Source organism: Oryza glaberrima, chromosome 10, assembly GCF_000147395.1.
Source record: "Oryza glaberrima chromosome 10, OglaRS2, whole genome shotgun sequence".
In the NCBI taxonomy this organism is placed as follows: domain Eukaryota; kingdom Viridiplantae; phylum Streptophyta; class Magnoliopsida; order Poales; family Poaceae; genus Oryza; species Oryza glaberrima.
Genome location: NC_068335.1, coordinates 9,489,900 through 9,509,671, shown reverse-complemented (window position 1 = coordinate 9,509,671; position 19,772 = coordinate 9,489,900). Strand labels below are relative to the sequence as shown.

The 19,772-nt window shown below is 48.5% G+C and overlaps 1 protein-coding gene and 1 pseudogene across 1 annotated transcript; both read right to left on the bottom strand.

Annotated features, from left to right (window-relative positions):
- Window positions 1-10,929: 10,929 nt before the first annotated feature.
- LOC127785815 (uncharacterized) lies at window positions 10,930-12,154 on the bottom strand (annotated as a pseudogene).
- Window positions 12,155-17,104: 4,950 nt separating this feature from the next.
- LOC127752873 (MFP1 attachment factor 1-like) lies at window positions 17,105-17,928 on the bottom strand. Its single transcript, XM_052278312.1, has one exon. The coding sequence runs from the start codon at window positions 17,842-17,844 to the stop codon at window positions 17,452-17,454; it is 393 nt and encodes a 130-aa protein (XP_052134272.1). The 5' UTR covers window positions 17,845-17,928; the 3' UTR covers window positions 17,105-17,451.
- Window positions 17,929-19,772: the final 1,844 nt, after the last annotated feature.

Here is a 19,772-nt window from a genome sequence, read left to right as displayed (position 1 = left end):
GTCATTTGAGTTCTTATTAACTTGAAAAATGAGATTATTTAAGTTCTGGACAGAAATGCATCAATGAGGAATTTGACAAACAAAATGATGAAAAACCTGAATTTTAAGTTTGAGCCTCATGTGGTATACATATGTTGACTAGTTGTATACCAATAGGGGGAGTGTGTGCACAGACTGATTTAAGGACTTCACTCAATGTCTGTTCATTATGTTTACCGTACATCAACATGTGTTATTATGGGGTAACCTTGGCCTATTAAGTTAAGTGCTTGTCTAACCTTACATTCGGGAGGCCGTTGTAGTAGCGATAGTGCCTACGAGTGAACTGTAGGGCTATTTGTATTTATGTGAATTGCAAAGGGGACGACTGTACCGATCCGCCTTTTATGTGAATGATGTTTATAAGGGGACGACTGTAACGTTCCGTCTCACTTTTATTTATGGTTTGGTAGGGAACGACTATACTGTTCCACGCGAGGGGATGGCTGCAATGTTCCGCCTCACGTACAACGTTGAGTGCCACATAGGAAGCGACTGTACCGGCTTGCCTATGGTGTTATATTGGTAAAGACCCACCAATATAATGACATTAAGATTCTAGACTTAGTGTGGAACAACACTCATCATGCTCATGCAAGGATTAGACAAGACTTAATGTAAAAGCCTCATTGTGACCTCTAGACCCACTCAATGTGTAGAGTGTGGTGGCACCGACGGGTACCGGATAAACTAGAGCGATTCACATCATGTGGGTAAAGCTGTACAAACTCTGCAGAGTCTAAAAACTAATCGATTAGTCGTGCTCGTGGTTATGAGCGGCATGTGGATATGTGTTGAGTCTAGACTTGTGTTTGTTCTCCTAAATGCTGAAATTTACCTTCAAATTATGATGAAATTTGAGAATGACTTCCTTGCTGCCATGGATGGCAATGAGGTGCATATTTATACATGATTAATGCCTACTTCGATGCCCATATGCTAAGTACTAGCTTGCTGAAATTTATTTGAAAGCAAATCTGATTTGAATGTGTTTTATGCAAAACTTGCTTTATGCTAAAAAGAACCATATTATGCCTTCCTTGATTATATGCCTTGCAAGTAGGATATTAGGCTTGTCTTGGTGCTTGCCAGTACATTATTGACTCTTGCTATTGGATTAACTATTTGCTTGCAGGTGTTAGACTTAGTCTTTTGAGTGATGCAGGTAATCGTCTGCTTCTTATAGGACTTGAACTTAATGGGAGTGTGCTTGAGGATTGGATAGTTAAGCTTCCGCTGTTCTATAAACTATATTCGGTCGGTCGGCCTATGTAACTATGAAGTAGATGTAATTTAGATCATTTCCATCGTAAGTGTATTTTGCTATGTATTTCCATGCTTAAGATGAGTGTGAATCTAGTGCACATCCTGGGAACTAGATTCACATGAGTATGAGTTAAGAATATTTGAGATGTTATAGATCTTTAGCCATTTTTGTCAAGTCTCCTGAATGTGTAACACATCTGGTCGCCACCTTCGAGTGGTTTGATGGGCACATCTTAGGCTGAAGTTAACTGGCAGGTTAAAGGCCCAGCAATGTCTCCAATATTCTTCTCTTGAGGCATCGGATATTTCATTATGTTTGTTTGATGACTTGAATGATTCACTTTATCCCTCAAATATAATGAAAGGTCCGGAGAACCTACGACATATTGTATGGCATTTTTGTGCAATATGTTTTTTTTCATCGATGAGTCTATGTTATTAATGACATTTATTTCCCTTTCTACTAATGAGGAACAATAACCCCTACCCAAAAAACATAATAGCTAAAAAACAGAACAGCAGCATCACTACATCAAACATAATTTCTCCCGGACCAAGCTGTAGACAACGCTCAACGAAATCATGGGAAAGAGAAAGGATAAGTTTTTTTTTTCGAGAATGCGTAAAAGGGTTGCGTATCTTTTGTATTAAGATTTTGAGAAGCTCACATTACAACCAACCAACCAACCGAAAGAAGAAATAAAACAAAGTTGGAACCAAAGCCTATGGCCTAAAGCTTGTGGCATCCATTTTGCGACCAGGGACGCAGCAGCATTCTTGCCAGGTAGAACCGTAGGAGCCCTGCTTCATTACAGAGGGCAGCCTCATCGGCCGCCGCCTTTGCAACCTCAATCCAGGATCGTTGTTGTTGGTTGAACACCCGGTTATTCCTTTCCTTCCAGATAGATCATGCTACCAGGATGATTACCATGTCGAACCCACGCTGCCGAGGCCGGGGAACTCTTCCTCGAGCAACCAGCCACCAATTGATGAAGGAGGTCCCAGCCACCGGGAGACAATCCGGGCAACCAATGGCATTAAGGATAAGCCACGAAAATTGAAGGGACTCTGGACATGCAACTAGGATGTGGTCGATGGACTAGTCGTGCTGGTCACAGAGAACACAGCGGGCTAGGTGGGGGAGTCCTCTCGCAGTCAACCGATCCGTCATCCAGCATTTGTGATGAGCTACCAGTCATCCGAAGTATTTGCACCAATGTGGCGCTTTGTTGCCCCAAATGGTGGGAACTACTCATGTCCTGCGAACATCGTTTGGTAGGCTGAGGCAGCCGAATATTGCCCAAAGGTGCTCCAGAGCCAAACGAATCGATCCGGCTGATCACTAGGCAGGGCGACAGAGTTGACGATCGGGCAAATGCCAAGATATTCAATCAGCTCTTGGATTTCTATCACTCCCCTGATGTCAGAGATCTAGCGCTGGTTTTGCATGGTGTCGACCACTGTTCTAAACTGTCGCAACCGCTTGGGTAACAGACCGTAAAGAGAAGGCGCTCTGTTTCTGATGCTCGTGCCCTTTAACCATGGATCATCCAAAAATAGTATAGCCTTGCCATCACCAAGCTACCATCGCGTTGAGGCTAAAAGGAGATCCTTCTCACGCTGCAAAACCAGCATCGGCAAGCCTTGCCAAGGCTTGTCTGGCACTGTGCGAAGCGACCAAAGCCATTTTGTACTAAGTGCAACACCTAAGAGGTCAAGGTTATGGATGCCAAGGCCACCAAGTTGCTTTGGAGCACAAACCTTCGTCCAGGCCAAGCGGCAATGGCCCCCTTTTGCCTCCGCCACTCCTTGCCACAGGAATCCGCACCGCACTTTGTCGGTCCCCTTCAGAACCCACTTCGTTGGATTGATGGCAATTAGAAGATGGACCAGGATAGATGTCAGAATTGACTCGACGAGGGTGGACCCGATCGTGGTCAATTGTCCAGCTGTCCAAGAGAGAAGATAGCCAGCTATCTTCTCTACCATTGGCTGTAGGTCTGCCTTGGTAAGCTTTCCAAGAGAAAGCGGCAAACCTAGGTATTTGCAAGGAAACGCCGAAACCTCACATAGCAGCTCGCGATCCAGCATGCTCAGATCAAGGTCCGAGCACTCAATCGTGATGGCATAGTTAGTCCTCAGACCTGATGCTTCTCTAAAGAGAAATAAGATTTCATTCATCACCCGCGCGTCATGTTCTCTCGGCCAGAGAAAGGGAACAACATCATCAGGGTAGAGCGACTGACGGTGGGGGATGGGTAGGGGAGCTAACAGCCCCGCTTCTTTAGCACCTGAAACATCAAACTTAAGATGTGCATGACAATGATGAAGAGAATCAGCGACAAAGGGTCGCCTTGCCGCACACCACGGTGCAGCCACACAGCCAGCGGTGGGCGGCAACTGGCGAGTGGCGCGGGGCGATGGGGCAGGGGATGGTCGGATGTGGGCGGTGACTGGCGAATGGCACGGGAGGCGTACGACGCAGGTGCTGGTGAGCGGCACTGGCGCCTGGTGGCTAGGCTTAGAGACACAAGTGTGACGCCGCCGCCGTGTTAGGAGACTGGGGAGGTAGGAGAGTGCGGTTGATCCCCTTTATCCTTTTCACTTTTCTGCTAGGGTTCACTGTATTTAGATTTTGGGCCTTATATTCTATGCCACAGGCCCACGGCCCAAGCAATAACAACCCATGTGTGACTTGCTCAGAAACTGAGGATTATCTACTCTAGCTTGTTAAGGCTCACGAGCAGCTCACGAGTTAGCTCGAGCTAGCTCGTTATCTCTAACGAGCTTAAAAGTCAGCTCGGCTCGTTACGAAATTTAAATGAGACGAGCTGAGCTGAGCTTGTCACGAGCCGAGCGAGCTAACGAGTCAAGAGTTTCCTGTCCACCCCTACATGTGGCGCCAACATGACATCATCTTTCCTTTCTTCTTCCTCCTCCCTCTCTCTCTCCCCCTCATCTCTTTCTCCCCATTTCTCTTCACGGGAGCAGGGCCCAGATCGTCGGTGGTGGCGACGGATGAGGGCCGGAGCAGCGGCAGCCGGCGCCTCCTCCAATCCCATCCCGGCCAGCGTTCACCCAGTACCGCAGGGACGGATCTTGCCCCGCAAGCGCTTGGGCGGCACGGTGGCAGTGGCAGCAGCTGTGGCGGGAGGGTCCGCCCTCTACGGCGTTAGCATGTACTCTCGACTGTGCCACCGAGAGTCACCCTCGCCGCCTCTCTTTCTCTTCCCTCAATGGACGACGGCGTTTGCGCATCACCGATGCCCCTACCCGTGGATTGTCAACAATCTTCCCCCATCCCCGCGGCGCCGTTGCCGCCACGCCTCATCGCTCTAGATGCCACAGCCTCCCCTGCCCGTCCCCGCGGGCATCGTTGCCGGAGCCAGCGCCGGCGGCCAGGAGGGCGGTAGCGACCCCTTCTCTCTCCCTCTCTTTCCTTCTTGACGCGGTGCAGTGATGAGGAGTGCTCGCGGAGCACGATTCCGGTGCAAAGACAGCAATGGCGTGATGGAGACTGGTCCACAGCCGCCGCCGCCGTACTGTCGCGCTGCCACTCTGCGACGTGCTTTGTGGCAGTGACGACGGTGGTGGCCACCGCCGTCGGCTCCATCGCCGCCCTCCCGACTGCAGTCATCGCTCCGGCCCGCTGCCCACTCCCTCGAGCTCCGCCAACGAGCTATTGTTGCGGCTGCCACCACCGCTGCTCTGCGATGTGCTTCGCGGCTGACAATCTGGCCCCTGCTCTCGTGAAGAGAAACAGGGGAGAGAGAGAGGGAGGAGGATGTAACGCCCTGATTTTTGTTCAGAAATAAAAATCATTAAATAATGCATTTTTAGAAATTATGTTAAAAGTTAAATCAATTTAATCAAGTGAAATAGTGAGGGAATTAAAATTTTCCTTTAAAAATCATGGCCGGAAATATTTTGTAATATTCTCTATGCCCTAATATACTCTCCAGATTTGTCCGTGAATTTTCAGAGCTCAACATCTAATTCTAATATCACAAAGTTCATTGAATCAAATAAAATAAAAGGAAAACCAATTAAAATCCTGCCCTTTGCAATTGGGCCTCTTTCGGCCCAAGCCTTCCTTCTCACCCGCAGCAGCCCTCCTTCCCTCCTTTCTCGGACCGCTCGGCCCAGCTCGCACCCCCTTCCCCGCAAGGTCGTTTCATCTCCCCTTGGCTCCCTCCTCTCTCCCAAACCACCGACAGTCAGGGCCCACATGTCAGTTCCTCCCCCAACCTCCAGCTCCCCAGCCGAAACCTCCATTGCCGCCATTGCCGCCCACGTTGCCGCCGATTCTGACTCCTCCTTCTCACGCCCTCGCGCCCAAACCGTGTGGAATTGGTTCCCCTCCACCTCCTCCACCAATTCCCCCCCCCCCACTCTCCCGCGAAATCGGCGCCAAACCGCCTCATCCGCCCACGTCGCAGGAGCCCCACTTCGCCGGCCGTTGCCGCCCCTCTCGGCCACGGTTCTCCCTCCCCGAGCACTATAAAACGATCCCCGCGCCTCCCTCTCCCTTTTCCCTCTTTTCCCGTGCTCCCCGCGTCCTCCCTCGCTCTCCCCACGCCGAGCCCATGCGCCACCGGTTTCCGGCGAGCTTCGGCCGTCGCTCCTCGCCGCCTTAGACGCCGCCGCGCTGCGCCACCACCACCATCGGCATCAGCGTGCCGTGCCGCACCCCGGCCCCTACTCCATTTCCCCTCTCCGCCTTCGAAACATCGCCGCACCGCGCACCCGAGCTCCACCGCCCGTCGGCATCCTCCAGCCGCGCTCCACCGCCGCTAGGGTCACCGCCGCGCTGCACCGCCACCACCACTAGCTCTGCTGCCCCTCGCCGCACACTGGCCTTTGCTCGGTTTCCCCAACCCCTCACCGAAACACCACCTCCACTGTCAACCCGAGCCACCACCACCTCTACCGCCTCCAGCCGTCCATCGCCGCCGCCCTGAGCGACCTTCGACCTCGTGCTCTCCTTCGCCGGCTTCGCAGCAACGATAGGGAGCCCGACAATCCCCTCATCCAAGCCCCTCGTCGCCGGAATCCGTTCCCCTCGTCGCAACGATAGTTTTCCCCCACATTGCCAGCGGCGGCCGCGTTTTCCCGTCGCCTTGCGCCTCCTCCTTTTTCCCTGATCCCCCCATCCCCGTGGACAGGTCGAGGAGCTGCTCAGCCATCCCTCCGCGCTCACCGGTCATCGCTGGAGTGCCGTCCTCGCTTCCCAACCCGAGGAACGTCGTCGCCAATCCTCGCCGCCGGCAGCCTTCCCGTTTTCGCCTCGCCGTCTTGTCTTCTTGGTGAGCATCCCCCTTCCCTCCCAGCCTCCCTCCGCTGCGTCCCACGCGTGCCGTCGCGCTAGTGGTCGCCACCGGCGACCATCAAGCCGTGCGCCGCCGCTCCCTGGCCGGCCGGCCGGCTTGAAGCCGTGCCGAGCCCGGCAGCCACACCGCGCCGTTGGATTGGGTGAATCCAGGCCTCCACGTGGCCGTCGTGGTGCCGTCCCGCGCAGGTGCCACCTCGGCGACACGACCTTGCCACCTTGCCCGCCGGTCCACCGTGGCCACCACGTGGTGCACCCGCGGATGGCGCGCGTGTGGACTCGGTCCACCGTGCGCCCGCCCCTTTGAGCCACGACAGGTGGGGCCCGCTTGTCGGCGCCACCTATTCCCCTCGGTGACGTCATAAACCATTAATAATTGCGTCATAAATCGGTAATAATTATAGAAATTGATTTAAATGGATGAAAACTTTTAAAATTCATATCTAATTCATACGAACTCCAAATTGGGCCATTCAACTTGCAGAATTCATCTAAAATTGAGCTCTACATGTTTGTTTACTTTTCATGTACTGTTTTCTTGGTTTTTATTAGAGTTTTTTTTTCTCGTTTTGCATGCCAGTGTGTAGTTTCCGCCGTTTCGAAAGATCGCGGTCGTGAGGAAAAGTGTTCGGAAGATTCTTTTAAAGAAGCAAGGCAAGTCACACATTTCCCCTTGAGCATGTTGATCCCAATTTATAAATGTTTTACCGTTTGCAAATAAATATGCATGTTTTGCTAATTACATGGGATTATGGGTTTACCAATCTACTCGCTTGTACCATGTTTACTTGTTACCGTCCTTTGTCAACCAATGGATGATAGTTTATCTAGCTCATGATACTTATGTTGATCTAGCTAGAATTATATATACTTAGCCATGCTTAATTACCACTAGCTCACAAAATGGGATAATTACACTATTTGACATCTAGTATCATGACGAGTTGCGTGCTCAAGACATCCGACCATGTTTCATTGGTCATAATTATCCAACTAAAATGTGACTGAATGGTGAGCCGTGGATGCATGGTTTTGCTAGTCGCACCCATGGTAGTTAAGGACCGGTTCACGGGAAACCCTAGAAGACTTGCAGTGCTTACCACAAGCGGGAATGGGTAATTGCCTGATCTGTAGTATAGCTCGACCCTTTCCTAGGCACCGGTGGCGAGGGTGGGTGTGATGGAGTTGGGTCGGCCGGGGTGTCCGGTTGTCCAGCTGCCGGATTCACCGCGGCGCACGAGGGGACTGCCCACCTCCGGGGTAGGAGGTGGGGGTGAAACCTTAGCATGGTGTGGTTGGTTAGGGGAGAGTTATATGAAGGGTCTTATCACAATCACTCGATATGGTGACGTGTCTGCGTAGGCACGGTGACATGCCGGTGGATTGTGTCTTGTGGGTACAGTTGTGCACCTCTGGCCAGAGTAAAACTATTCAAATAGCCGTGCCCGCGGTTATGGGCGATCGACCAGATTCACCGTGATTAGTCTCACCCTTAATAAATCGACTCAATGCACTGTAGTTCAGGTGGGTTGGTTGGGCCTGTCCAACGTGGTGTAGCATTGTTCAGTAGAGATTTAATATTACCTTAATTACTAAACTGTTTTACTGTTTTGCTCAATAAAATGTTTTACAACCACCTTTATGCAAATAGCCACAGACCGTCCTTGTGTTCCCCTTGCACGTCTGCATCATTGGTGTGGCTTGCTAAGTACGGTGGTTATACTCAGCCTTGCTATTGTTTCCCCTTTTCAAAACTGTAGTGCTTCTGAGCCGAAGACAAAGTTAGAGAACCAAGGCTCAGACCCCAGTTGAGTTTTGCTTATGGAGTGGAGCTGAAGCCCCGCTAGGATCGCCTTTTTCCGCTACTACTGTTTTCGTTTCGGTGTGAGGACTATGCGCCTCTTCTGTAAGTATTTACGTTTTATTTACGTTTGGATCTGTCTATTACTTGTTGTTTTGTGTACCTTGGCTGATCCTGGACAGGGATTTAATGCACAAAATAGTCTGAAAATTTGGGCTAAATTTCTGGGCGTGACAAAGGAAGAGTTCTCAAAAAAAAAAGAGGAAGAAGGAAAGAGGATGCCATGCGGGCCCCATATTATTTTTGTGTGAATGACAAATGGGTTCTGCACATATTTTTTTAACTCTAATACACGTGAGCGCTACGTCAACTCCACGTGGAATGAAGACCGAGTCAACGTCATCACGATGGTGCCATGTCAGTGAAACCACCCTCCAAAACCACCAAGGGAGTTAAATTGTACTGGTTTTAAGAGTTGGAGGGTTGATATATCCGGTATTGTCATTCAGGGATACGAATTAGATTCGGACACTAGTTAAGGGAGTCAAAGTGCACTTATTCCCTTATTATGTTACATATTGGATTGGGTTTTATATGGACGTGTCGTATGATTCTGGGTTTATTTGGGCCTCTTCTTGGGCTTAACAAATATATTGGGCCATTAAAATAGTCAGATCCAAATTTCTTTTTATTTTTTATTGTTTTATGTCAGATAATTTCAGCTGTTAGATTTTGATCCAATGACTTCAAAATCTGCATAATTGAGGCCTCAAAAATCATTCGAATCCTATATAGACAGCCCCTTAGCTTCCACGCCAGGGAACATGTCGGGAAATAGATAGCATGAGTCCAAAACACTCTATCTAACTTCTTGATTGAAAGATAAATGATTGCAAACAATAGAAATCTCAAATGCAGATAATTTACAATTTGTTTTACTTTTAATAGACATCAGTTGCAAAGGAAGGGCACCCGGCAAGTTTCATTGAAAACCCAAGTCTGTGGTCCTAGTCTTGCAAAACCCCAGATTTAACATGACCACAAAACTTGACTGGAAACACCCAAAATACCAGGTTGAAATGAAACGAACAGTGATATTAGAAGTAATGAAAGGGAGCATAAACTTGTATAAATAGTGTCTACTTATAAGTGAACATATGTGCTTGTATAAATGAAATAAAGCAAAAATAATCAATTGTCTCAATCTAACACAATTCTCGCAACAATCTCTGTAGGCTACGACGAAGCACTTGCAATACAGGTGATTCAATCAATATGAGGGTTCCGAATTATTAACAACACAGAAAGGGCTGCATAACCATTGACCATTAAAAAAACTGTCCATTGGGCTTATACCATAGTAGCTTCAATGCAAGCAGTATGCATTTAATATTACTGGATTAGCCAACTATACGTTTATTAGTAGCCTACCCATTTCCCCTGTAAAGCAGCAAAAGAAAAATAAAAAGAAAGTAAAGAAAAATAGTACAAGAGATCCTGATAGAAAAACAGTACAAGAGAACATATGAAGAACAGTGGAATTGAAATCATAACATGAATACCATTTCAAAGCTGAAACGTGTACTTCTTCTACTTGTTCATCCAAGGGGTGAACATAGAAAAACAAGCAGGGAAAAAACAACCAGTTTTCATTAATGAAAAATCCAGGTGAGGATGCCCCCTACTCCTGGTGTTGATCATGAAGAAAACAAGCAATTTTAGTGTTAGGATTTCCAAGATCCAGTAGGCTTTTACGTTTTTGTTCAGCATAGGGAAAAGTACAGATCAATGAACAATTAAATTTATTTCTCAAAAGTGGTGGACCGAATATAAGGTGGGTTACTTCAAAGTGTCACTTTATCTAGCTTTTGTCCCTCTAGAGCATTTTTATTGTTTTAGCTCTGAGATAGACATACAAATGCACTTTTTGATTCCTTCATTGGGCAAGCAAACTAGGGGTGTTCATCCTTGGTTCCATCTGAACCAGCCAAAACCAGGCAGAGCAAACTTTAGCCAAAAATTAGCCCATAGTGAATATGGCTCGCTTCTTTTAACCCATAGATGAACAGCCCTAAAGCAAAAGCAGAGCTATAAAGAAAACCAGTTATATGCAATTCTAATTACCTTACAAAGTAGAAATATTTGTCTGTATTAAGGTCTATCTAGTGACTGCACATGCCATAGAAGGCTAGAGTGCCATGAATTTTGATCACCAATGTACCTACACCAAGGAGGCAAGAACCCATGATTTTTGACCGCCTACCAACCCCCATCCAAGAATCCTAACATAGATATATGTATTGCAGCAGAACAGCAGCACATGTTAATCCAGCAGTATGAAAAATTATCACAAAATCCAGAATCTCCTGCTTGTTCTGATCAGTTAACGATAGATTTGAGTGAACAAGTAGTCTCTGACTGAACTAGATGTATGAACTAATTTAAGCGATGAGGTAAAGTCCTAGAAAATAATTGTCCAAATTAATGGGCTTACTCATAAGGATATTACGCCTGCCAGGCAGGGTGAAGAAAGTCTCCGGAGTGGATCATAGATGCTGTAAACCTGTTTCCATTGGCTGGAGATCACTAGGGCACGAGTGGACTCGAGGTAATCCACCTTTGAGTATGCTCTAATGGTGACAAGCTCCCCCACGTGTTGAGGAAAATCGAAGGATACGTGAGGGTCATTGTTGACCCAATTAAGTGAGCAGAAGCCAGGGTTGCCTGCAGGGTAATCAAAGGAAATTAATTTGCAACCGGTAACAATCTCCTCCTCGTCCTCCAAGTTGGCCAGCATTTGGATCTCGACAATTGACAAAGAGTACATGTGCCCTGCTGTGATGGTGCTTGGGCTTGCAACGGAGGAGGAGACAGAGACATCGATCTTGTAAGCAGTGATTTCGTCGCTAGTGTTCGATGAGCCAAGGAAGAGTAGTGTTCCCTGAAGAGGGATGGCACGCCCGATGAAAGGCAGGTCTTTGTCATCCAGTTTGGCCCATTGCTGCGTCTCGGTGTCGAACATGTGAGTGCCCTTCTGGCCGTGCCCGGTTATGGAGAGCAGAATGTAGGAGCCAACTGCGACATGGGACTTGACGGTAACCACCGGTGGGAAGATGTAGTCAGTTGGGGTGAGATCCCAGGGGAAAAAGGGCGGGCGAGGCAGGGGTTTCCACTCGCAATCCAGCAGACGACAGCCCGAGGCATCGTCGATCACTCGAGCCATGGAGAGATCGAGCACCTCGAACCAGGGCACGAAATTGATGTCCCCCGTCACGCAGGGCATGCCTGCCAGGGCGTTATATCCTCTCGCCCATCGGTACCAGGATAGGGCAGAGCTTCGTCGACAGGAGCTTGGGTCCCGATACCACCTTGCACGTGTTGGTGTCGAAGACGATGGTCTCCGAGCCATAGTCCCTGATGCCTGTGTTGCCGCCGACGCCGACGATCCACGGGGCATGCCTCCTCGACCGCACGGGAACGAAAGACATGCAGTGATTGGAGGGCAGGCGGGCGAGGTGTTGCGGTAGAGGTACAGGGGTGTCGCCGTCGTCGTCGCCGCCGCCGCCGCCGACGACGACAGCTGGTGGGTTCACCTTGAACACGGAGTAGGCAGGGCAAGTGACTCCATGGCCGACCACCAAGTACACGGCCGACACAGACTCCGTACTGCTTGTACGAGCGATCTGACGAGGGATTGAATCTCCATCCTTTTCCTCCATCTTGTGCTTCTTGCTCAGGCAGGTTAGGGTTGGGGATTGTTTTTGGGACAGATTCCAAATAAACATATTTTTAACTTGAGCAAATTTGTAATAGCGTGATCTAGTTTATTACAAATGTTCCACGGATACGAATCGAAACCCTAAACTATTCGACCACCAAATCGGACCTACTAGAGAATGAGAGAGAGGAGGTTCCTCCGAGGGAAAGAGAGAGTAGGTTACCCTGCCAGCGATCGGGCGCCTCATCAGCGACAGAAAAATCGAGCACGGCTACTTCCCACGCCTTCACGCCATCCCACCACGTGGCCCAGCGCCGTTGCAACAAATCATCCACATATTAAAAAAACCCTCTATTTAAGGAATCCATTTTATTTTTTGTTTCATCAATAATGTTTCAGTAAGTGTACATGTGATGTTTCACTATGTACGGATCAAATATTGCAGTGAATTGAAACATCCTTTTACTATTTGATGAAACATTGTTTTTATATAGGGTGAAATAGTGCTCGATTTTTTTTAGAAACCGTTGTTTCATACGTTGTAGCAAAATATTCCACGAGGTGATTTGGTTGTGTTTTAGCTTTTCAAAAGACTGAAACATTTTCGAACTACTTAGTGAAACATTTCCGATCTAAAAAAATCGAGCGTTGTTTTACCAAGTAGATAGAAATGTTTCACTAAGTAGTTCAAAAATGTTTCAGTCTTTTAAAAATCTGAAACACAACCAAATCACCTCATTTAACATTTTGCTACATTGTATGAAACAAACGGTTTCCAAAAAAACAGACGTTGTTTCACTCTATATAAAAATAATATTTCAGCAAATAGCAAAATGATGTTTCAGTTCACTGCAACATTTAATCTATACAGTGACACATCACGAGTACACTAACTAAACATTGTTGGTGGAACAAAAAATAAAACGGTTACTCTTAATAGAGCATTACCGTAATATGCGAGTGATTTGTTGCAACGGCGTCTGTGGTGGGGCGCTTGGTGGGGATGGCTCGCAAGCGTGGAAGGCGCGGGAGGTGCGACGGGAGCACAGGAGGCGCGGGCGCCCAATGCATGCGCGCCCGCATCGGGCGCCCAATTTAGACAATTTTTGCTTTATTTAAACTTGCTCTTGTGTTCGGTTTCAAGGGATGGGAACTACTCCCTCCCACACGGAAAACGGAACGATCCATTAGCATGTAACTAATTAAGTATTAGCTATTTGTCGAGGAGTGATCCTCTCTAGCGGAAGGTCGTGAGACCCCCCTTTGTGAGTTCGGCCGGGGGATAAGGCGCAAACTACTAGGTCGCTGCAAATCTGAGTGAGAGACCAAGGATTATACAGGTTCGGGCTGCTATGAAGCGTAACACCCTACTCCTGTGTTTGGGATTATGGTGAGTTGTTACAAGAGATCTGAGCTCCTCGGGAATCCAAGCCGTGCTTCCTTTAGAGCTCAAGCTTTCGAGAGTCGTCCCCTTTCTCGGTGGGTGAGGTCCTCATTTTATAGTTCAAGGGGATACCACATGCACTGTTCATACCTACCCCCCATGGGAGGGGGGCCCACGTAGCCTAAGTCAGATAGCTGTCTGTGCCTTCACCGGAAGCAAAGTGGTCGTCCGCCTTCAGGTGGGGCCCAACGCCGTCCTCCACCTGACACGGGGGACATCCATGTCATTCCCTATTAATTGTATGAATACTTTGGTGGATTCATCATGTACAGGCGGCGCACTCGGTAGTGTGCTGATGGGACGGGGCATACCTGCCCCCACTCCGCCTGACACAGGGCGGGACGTGGGGGCACTGCCACCCGTCCCATCCGTCTGCGACCGGTCACATGCCGATCAAGGCCGATTGACATGCGTCAATCAGGCGGCACCACGTGCCTGCCCACGCCGCATTAAACGCGGCGTGGGGCGGTTGGGACGCTGCTCAATTAAGACGCTGGGCAGGGTCTCCTGCTCCTGCTCCGCTTTCTCGGCCGCCACGTGGTGGCCGAGTGAGGGCCTCGGGGCGGTACATGCCAAGGGCCCGAGGGGTGTGACGTGGCACCCCGAGGCCCCCTGGCCACCTCAATGCTACCCGATCTCCCCCCGAGGGGGCGGGGAAATAGTCGTCTCCTTCAGTCTCCGTCGCCGTCGTTGGATTCACAAGGAGGAGAAGAAGCCCGGCCACCGGTTCCTTTTTGCCGTAACCCGCTGGAAGCCCGTCATCGACGTGAATCCGATCTACTCCGCCTCCGGCCGAGCCTTGCCATCGACTCCGTGGTTGCTGGACGTCGTAGTCGCCTTTTTCGGCATCACAGCGCCAAGGTGAAGCCCGTCCGTTGGTTTCCTCCGCCAAAGATCGCCGGAACGCCGCTGTCGTCGTCGACCGGTACCTCGCTGCCCTTCGGAGCTTGTCGCCGGTCGTCTTCCGTCATTGTTTGTCGTCGCCGTCACCACCAGTGAGTTTCTCTCGTCATCCTCTCCGTGTTGGTGCTCTCGGATAGTCCGGCCGAGCTTCCTAGCGCCTGTGGCCGTGTGGTCCAGTGCCTTGTTCCGGCGATGATGTCATGCTGACGTCATAAATCCCCTTTTCCTTCTCCAAAATAATTAAATATTGCGTCATAAATCGTAAATCCTTTTCTGTTCAAGGCTAAAATCAGTTTAATATTGTAAAATTCATAACTAATTCATATGGAGTCGGAATTAAGTGGTATCAGAGCCTACTCTCGAGGTTTCACGGGCGCGTGTGTCGTAGTTGCGCAGACATGATGCGCATGGCTGGTGTGGACCAGCATGGCACATGCGCTGGCACTAGACACACGGACGTGGCGAAGAGAGGACGTTCCTGGCATGGGGTGATCGACGGGGGCGTCGATCTCTCTTAAGGGGGTGAGGATGTGACATCTCGGCCTAGGGCTTAATAGGATTAATAGGATACTCATATCAACAAGTTGCAACTTCTTTTCCAGAAGCCAAGTTAGTTGCTTAGCCTGGAGCAATTTAGGGATGGGTGACTGATCGGGAAATTCTTCCCGAGTGCGCATGAGTGAGGATAAAGTGTGCAGAAAAGACATGTGTTGGTCTGTGAGGGCAGTCTATGACCTATGAAAGCTGCCAGATGTAAGTGGGCCCGGCCTGGGAAAGGAGGGTCGTTACAAAAGGCCAGTTCGCACGGCCACGTGGCTAGATAGGAAGGTTACTTCCCTCTACTGTGCGTACCCCCGGGCCCATATCACCAACAGTAGCCCTCGGCACTACATCTGACCGCGACCCCTCTAGGGCGGTCTGGCGTGATGCCTCATAACTTCCGTCTTGTGATAATGGGTCCCGTGGGGAGTTCGAGGAGCTATCATTGGCGCGCTCGACTCAAGCGCCCACTATGAAGATTATCCGACTGCCAATAAATGCGCCACGCGCGGGGGCGTGTAGGGCAGAAAGACCGGGGGGGTCTGTCAAACCGCGCCCGGTATCATTACTGGTCGTCGCATCAACTGCCTGATTGTCAGGCGTGTGCAAAAAATGGGATTATCGGTGGGCCGACCGGCCATGACCGTAATCATTGCACGTCCCGCGTCAATTATGCTGCTGACAGATGCGTTCAACGCGGGGCGTGGATTTAGTGGGGCGAGTGGTTCGAGAGGGTGCGAAAGATGAGGAGGCGGCTGCGGTTGTGGGGAACGAGGAGGCGGGCGCTGGCGAGGCGAGAATAAAATGGGAGGAGGAAGGAGAGTTCGTCTCCTTCCTCTCGCCATTCTTACTCTTGCACACACGCTCCTCAGCCCCCAACGTTCCTCTTCCGGATTACTGCACCTCGCGCACCCAATCTTCCCGCTCGCACTCACCCACCGCCATGGCTCAAGACGCCGGCGACGCCGTTCTCCTGGCCTCGCGCATCGCCATGGCTCAAGACACCGGCGACGTCGTTCTCCTGGCCTCGCGCATCACGATGGATAGACACTTGAGTCTCGTCCGCAAGTTCATGCCGGAGGGCGCCGTCGTGAGGGCGGGGGAGTCGCGGCCAAGGCCGCGGTACTCGGATCGGTCCGTGCACCTTCTGTCCTTCGCCATGGCGGGGTTGATTCCACCCTTCTCCAGCTTCTTCCATGAGGTCCTGGATTTCTACAGGATCCACGCCTTGCATCTCGCCTCCAACACTATGATGACGCTGGCCCCACTAAAACCTCCTTGCCTCCGCCTTCCTGCCACCTTTTCTTTTTCAAGAAATTCTCATGTTGTTGCCTAAGATAGGCCAAAATTTCTCAGTTGGACATGCTTGCTAACATAGATGCAAAAAGAATTTTGACAAAAACCCCCCAAAGAGTACTGATAACTTCTATATCAGTATAAACCCAACAACTGGCAGTACCGTCAAGGAAAGCCCCAATTTGTTGTTTCAGAAATAAAACCTTATTTCGTTTTTTCTTGATTGCAACAAGTGAGGCTGTTGCGTTAGGTCTGATGTCCCAATCTTAATAACTAAATAAACTAACTTATCAATCATATAGATTTCAACATATGTCATACTCATACACCTGAGCCAGGTTGGATACAGAATAAGATACATTGCACCATACTGTATGCGGCAAATGCGACGCAACTGACGACGATAACAACAACCAACATGAACATCTGGCACCAACCAGTCATTACACTATCAATCATTTTTTTTCATAAGAGTGTGCTACTATTTAACTGGCAGTTCTTTATCATGTAAAACCTAATCGCCAAACAATATTATCCATTGTCCATTATACCAAAAAGCATGGAGGATGGAATCGGAAAAACACATAATTGGTAAAACAGACAGAACATGTGAACAAGGGAGAGACGCATATAACTCTGCCAGGTTGGCAACCAACCACATTTATACATGGATACAAAGAGAGGGGAAATTATTGTGCCATTTGTTCCTTGATGATACTGTAAAGGTGATAAGAAACATGAACTTCAATGCATCCTTAGTAGGTGACATACATAATCAATCTTCACACACACAAGAGCTCATGCCAACAAGAAATTACTCTGTTGCCAAGCTCAGATGTATGTATTTTTCTTAACAAATCCCAATAATAGTAACAATTTGTTCCTACAAGGTCCCTGAGTCATCACCAAATTGCAGACAAATTGGAACCAATTTTACCTTCTACAGAATCACAAATTGGAAGCATTTACTTGCACAACTCAAGTGGAACATCAGGTAGAAATCCAGCAAATTACTACACACCAGAGAATAAGCCTCTGAGATAATCCCAAACAACATCAACAAAAATGCATCAATCAAACACATCTATGGACGGAGAGGCGGCCGAGCGAGCAGCTCAGGCCACCTCTCCGGCCGCCGCGGAGGCCGGGGGCGCGCCTGCGGCGGAGGAGCGGGACCTGACGAACGCGAGGAGGCGGTTGCTCACCTCCCTGGAGTAGAGCTGCAGCGTCTCGATCCCGTCCTCCACGGAGGACGAGGAGGATGACGAGGCGGAGGCGGCGTCGAAGGCCTGGGCCTCGACGGCGCGCGCGGCGCGCTCGGCGTCGGCGGCGGGGACGGCGCCGTAGCGGTAGCGCTTGCGGAGGGCGGTGGTGGTGTCGCCGGAGAGGACGGCGACGAGGCGGCGCACCACGGCGTCGCGCGTGCGGCGCGTGGGAGGCCAGACGGCGAAGGAGAAGGGAGGTGGCGGCGAGGCCGAGCCGGCGCGGGGGAGCTCGTGGGCGGCCATGTGTTGGTGTCGGGGAGCAGAGTAGTAAAGCAGTTTGATGCGCTGCGTCAGCTGCAAGGAGTCAAGTGAAGTCTTTTACACACGTTTTGGAGAGAAACGGTCATACGGATAAAATGATGGGCTACACTACACATGAGTAGATCCTTTTGTCATGTGACTAGTTGACTTGACTAATGCCACAAAGCCCACAAGAGCGTGGCTACCCATCAAGACGCCTTCTTCCTCTAGCCGAGTTCAAAGGCGAGTATACGTAGGGCTGTACACACGGATAGTCGGTTGTCATTGGCGACAGTGGCACGTGCACCTTGACCTAAGGTGACTTGGGAGGTGGGGATGTCGGAAGATGGAGGCGGAGCGTCTTATGACTCTTCATCTTTACTGCACCACCACCAGTCAATGACAAAAAAGAGACATCCGAGAGAAGATTGGTCGATGACTAGGAAGAGCCCTCTCCTCTTCCTCTCTCTCCTAGTTTCAACACCAGCCAACAACGATGATGGGGTCAGTCGGAGCAGATCAGCAATAAGGAAGAACCCATAGATCCTGTAACGATGAGATTGGAATTGGTCAATTGATAGTAGATGTAGCGGCAACAGCTTGTGGAGATGGACGTCCATCGACAAAAGATGCTTGAGGTCATGCTGACAGTGGCCACTCCGCTTGAGGTTGCCCTCTCTCCCTCACCCAACTCTTCCCATCGGCTATTTGGTTAGATCTATTGTCAAGAAAGGGCCTCCTTTTGCACCCTCCATTGAGCACCCACCGGCTTCCCTCCCTCCCTTCACTTGGCTAGAGGAGGAACATGACCTGACGGATGAGCCTCACAAAGGATGCCATGCCGACACGCCTACGTGCCATGCCATGTAAGAAAAAAATGTTTGTAAATAGTTAAAGAAGCTGTCCTTTCTTGACAAATTTATAAAACCCAAGATAAAAGTGGCATTTGAAGTTTTATCTGAAGAATAATTTTTTCTACTATATTTGTATTATGAAGTTTGCTATCTCATTATCATGTCACCCAAGTTGGCAGCGCGAAAAATTGGAAAAAATCAACAGTATTGAAAATGTTTTAAAAAGTATTTGAACCTCAAATATATTATTAAAATATGCCACTATGTTTTAAAAAAGTATTTGCTCAAGAGTATGAATTTATAAGATATTTTAAGAAAATATACATATATTTTAATAGAATTATAATAAAACCAGACATTTAAAACAAATATATTACAAAACTACATATTTAACACTAAATGTAGGTCCCGTTTGGCACAACTCCTGATCTCATATTTACACTAGATTTAGACTTTATAAGTTAAATTAAAGATTTTGATTTTTTTTTCTTAAGTAAGAACAAAATGATTCATTTAAATATTATCAATATTATCACATATCTAGATTTGTGGATTTATTAAGCTAGAGATACCTAGCTCCAAGAAATCCTGGATTTAGAGCTGTGCCGAACAGCGGTATATTACAAGCCTACATATTTCACAAACTAATGCAAACCTCTTTGATTTGGAGAAAAAAATTTCTACAAGACTTCTAAATAAAGGATTGAATCCTATGGAATGGACTGGATTTTGGAGGAAAGTTAATCGAAACTCCAACTAATTTCCTTAGACTATCTCTCACCTGATTCCTTCTTTTTTTCCCTTCAGTCTACTCAAACAATAGTTCATGTATTTTATGTGTTTTGTATTTTTTTTAAAAAAAATCCTATATTTTTCTATTCCTCCAATTTTTAAACTTGTGTTTCAAAGGAGCTAGGGATATGTTTGTGATAACTTCCTTACCAAATTCATAATTTGTGATACTCTCACTTATCTTTATTTTTTACAATAAATTTGATGCCAGTTCTATTTAATAATACCATCAGATTATTGAAATGGACTATTTGCTTCATATTTTTTAAAAATATATTTTCTCAA

Coding starts and splice junctions, on each gene's coding strand:
- LOC127752873 (XM_052278312.1), bottom strand. CDS start 17,844: ATGGCCGCCCACGAGCTCCCCCGCGCCGGCTCGGCCTCGCCGCCACCT.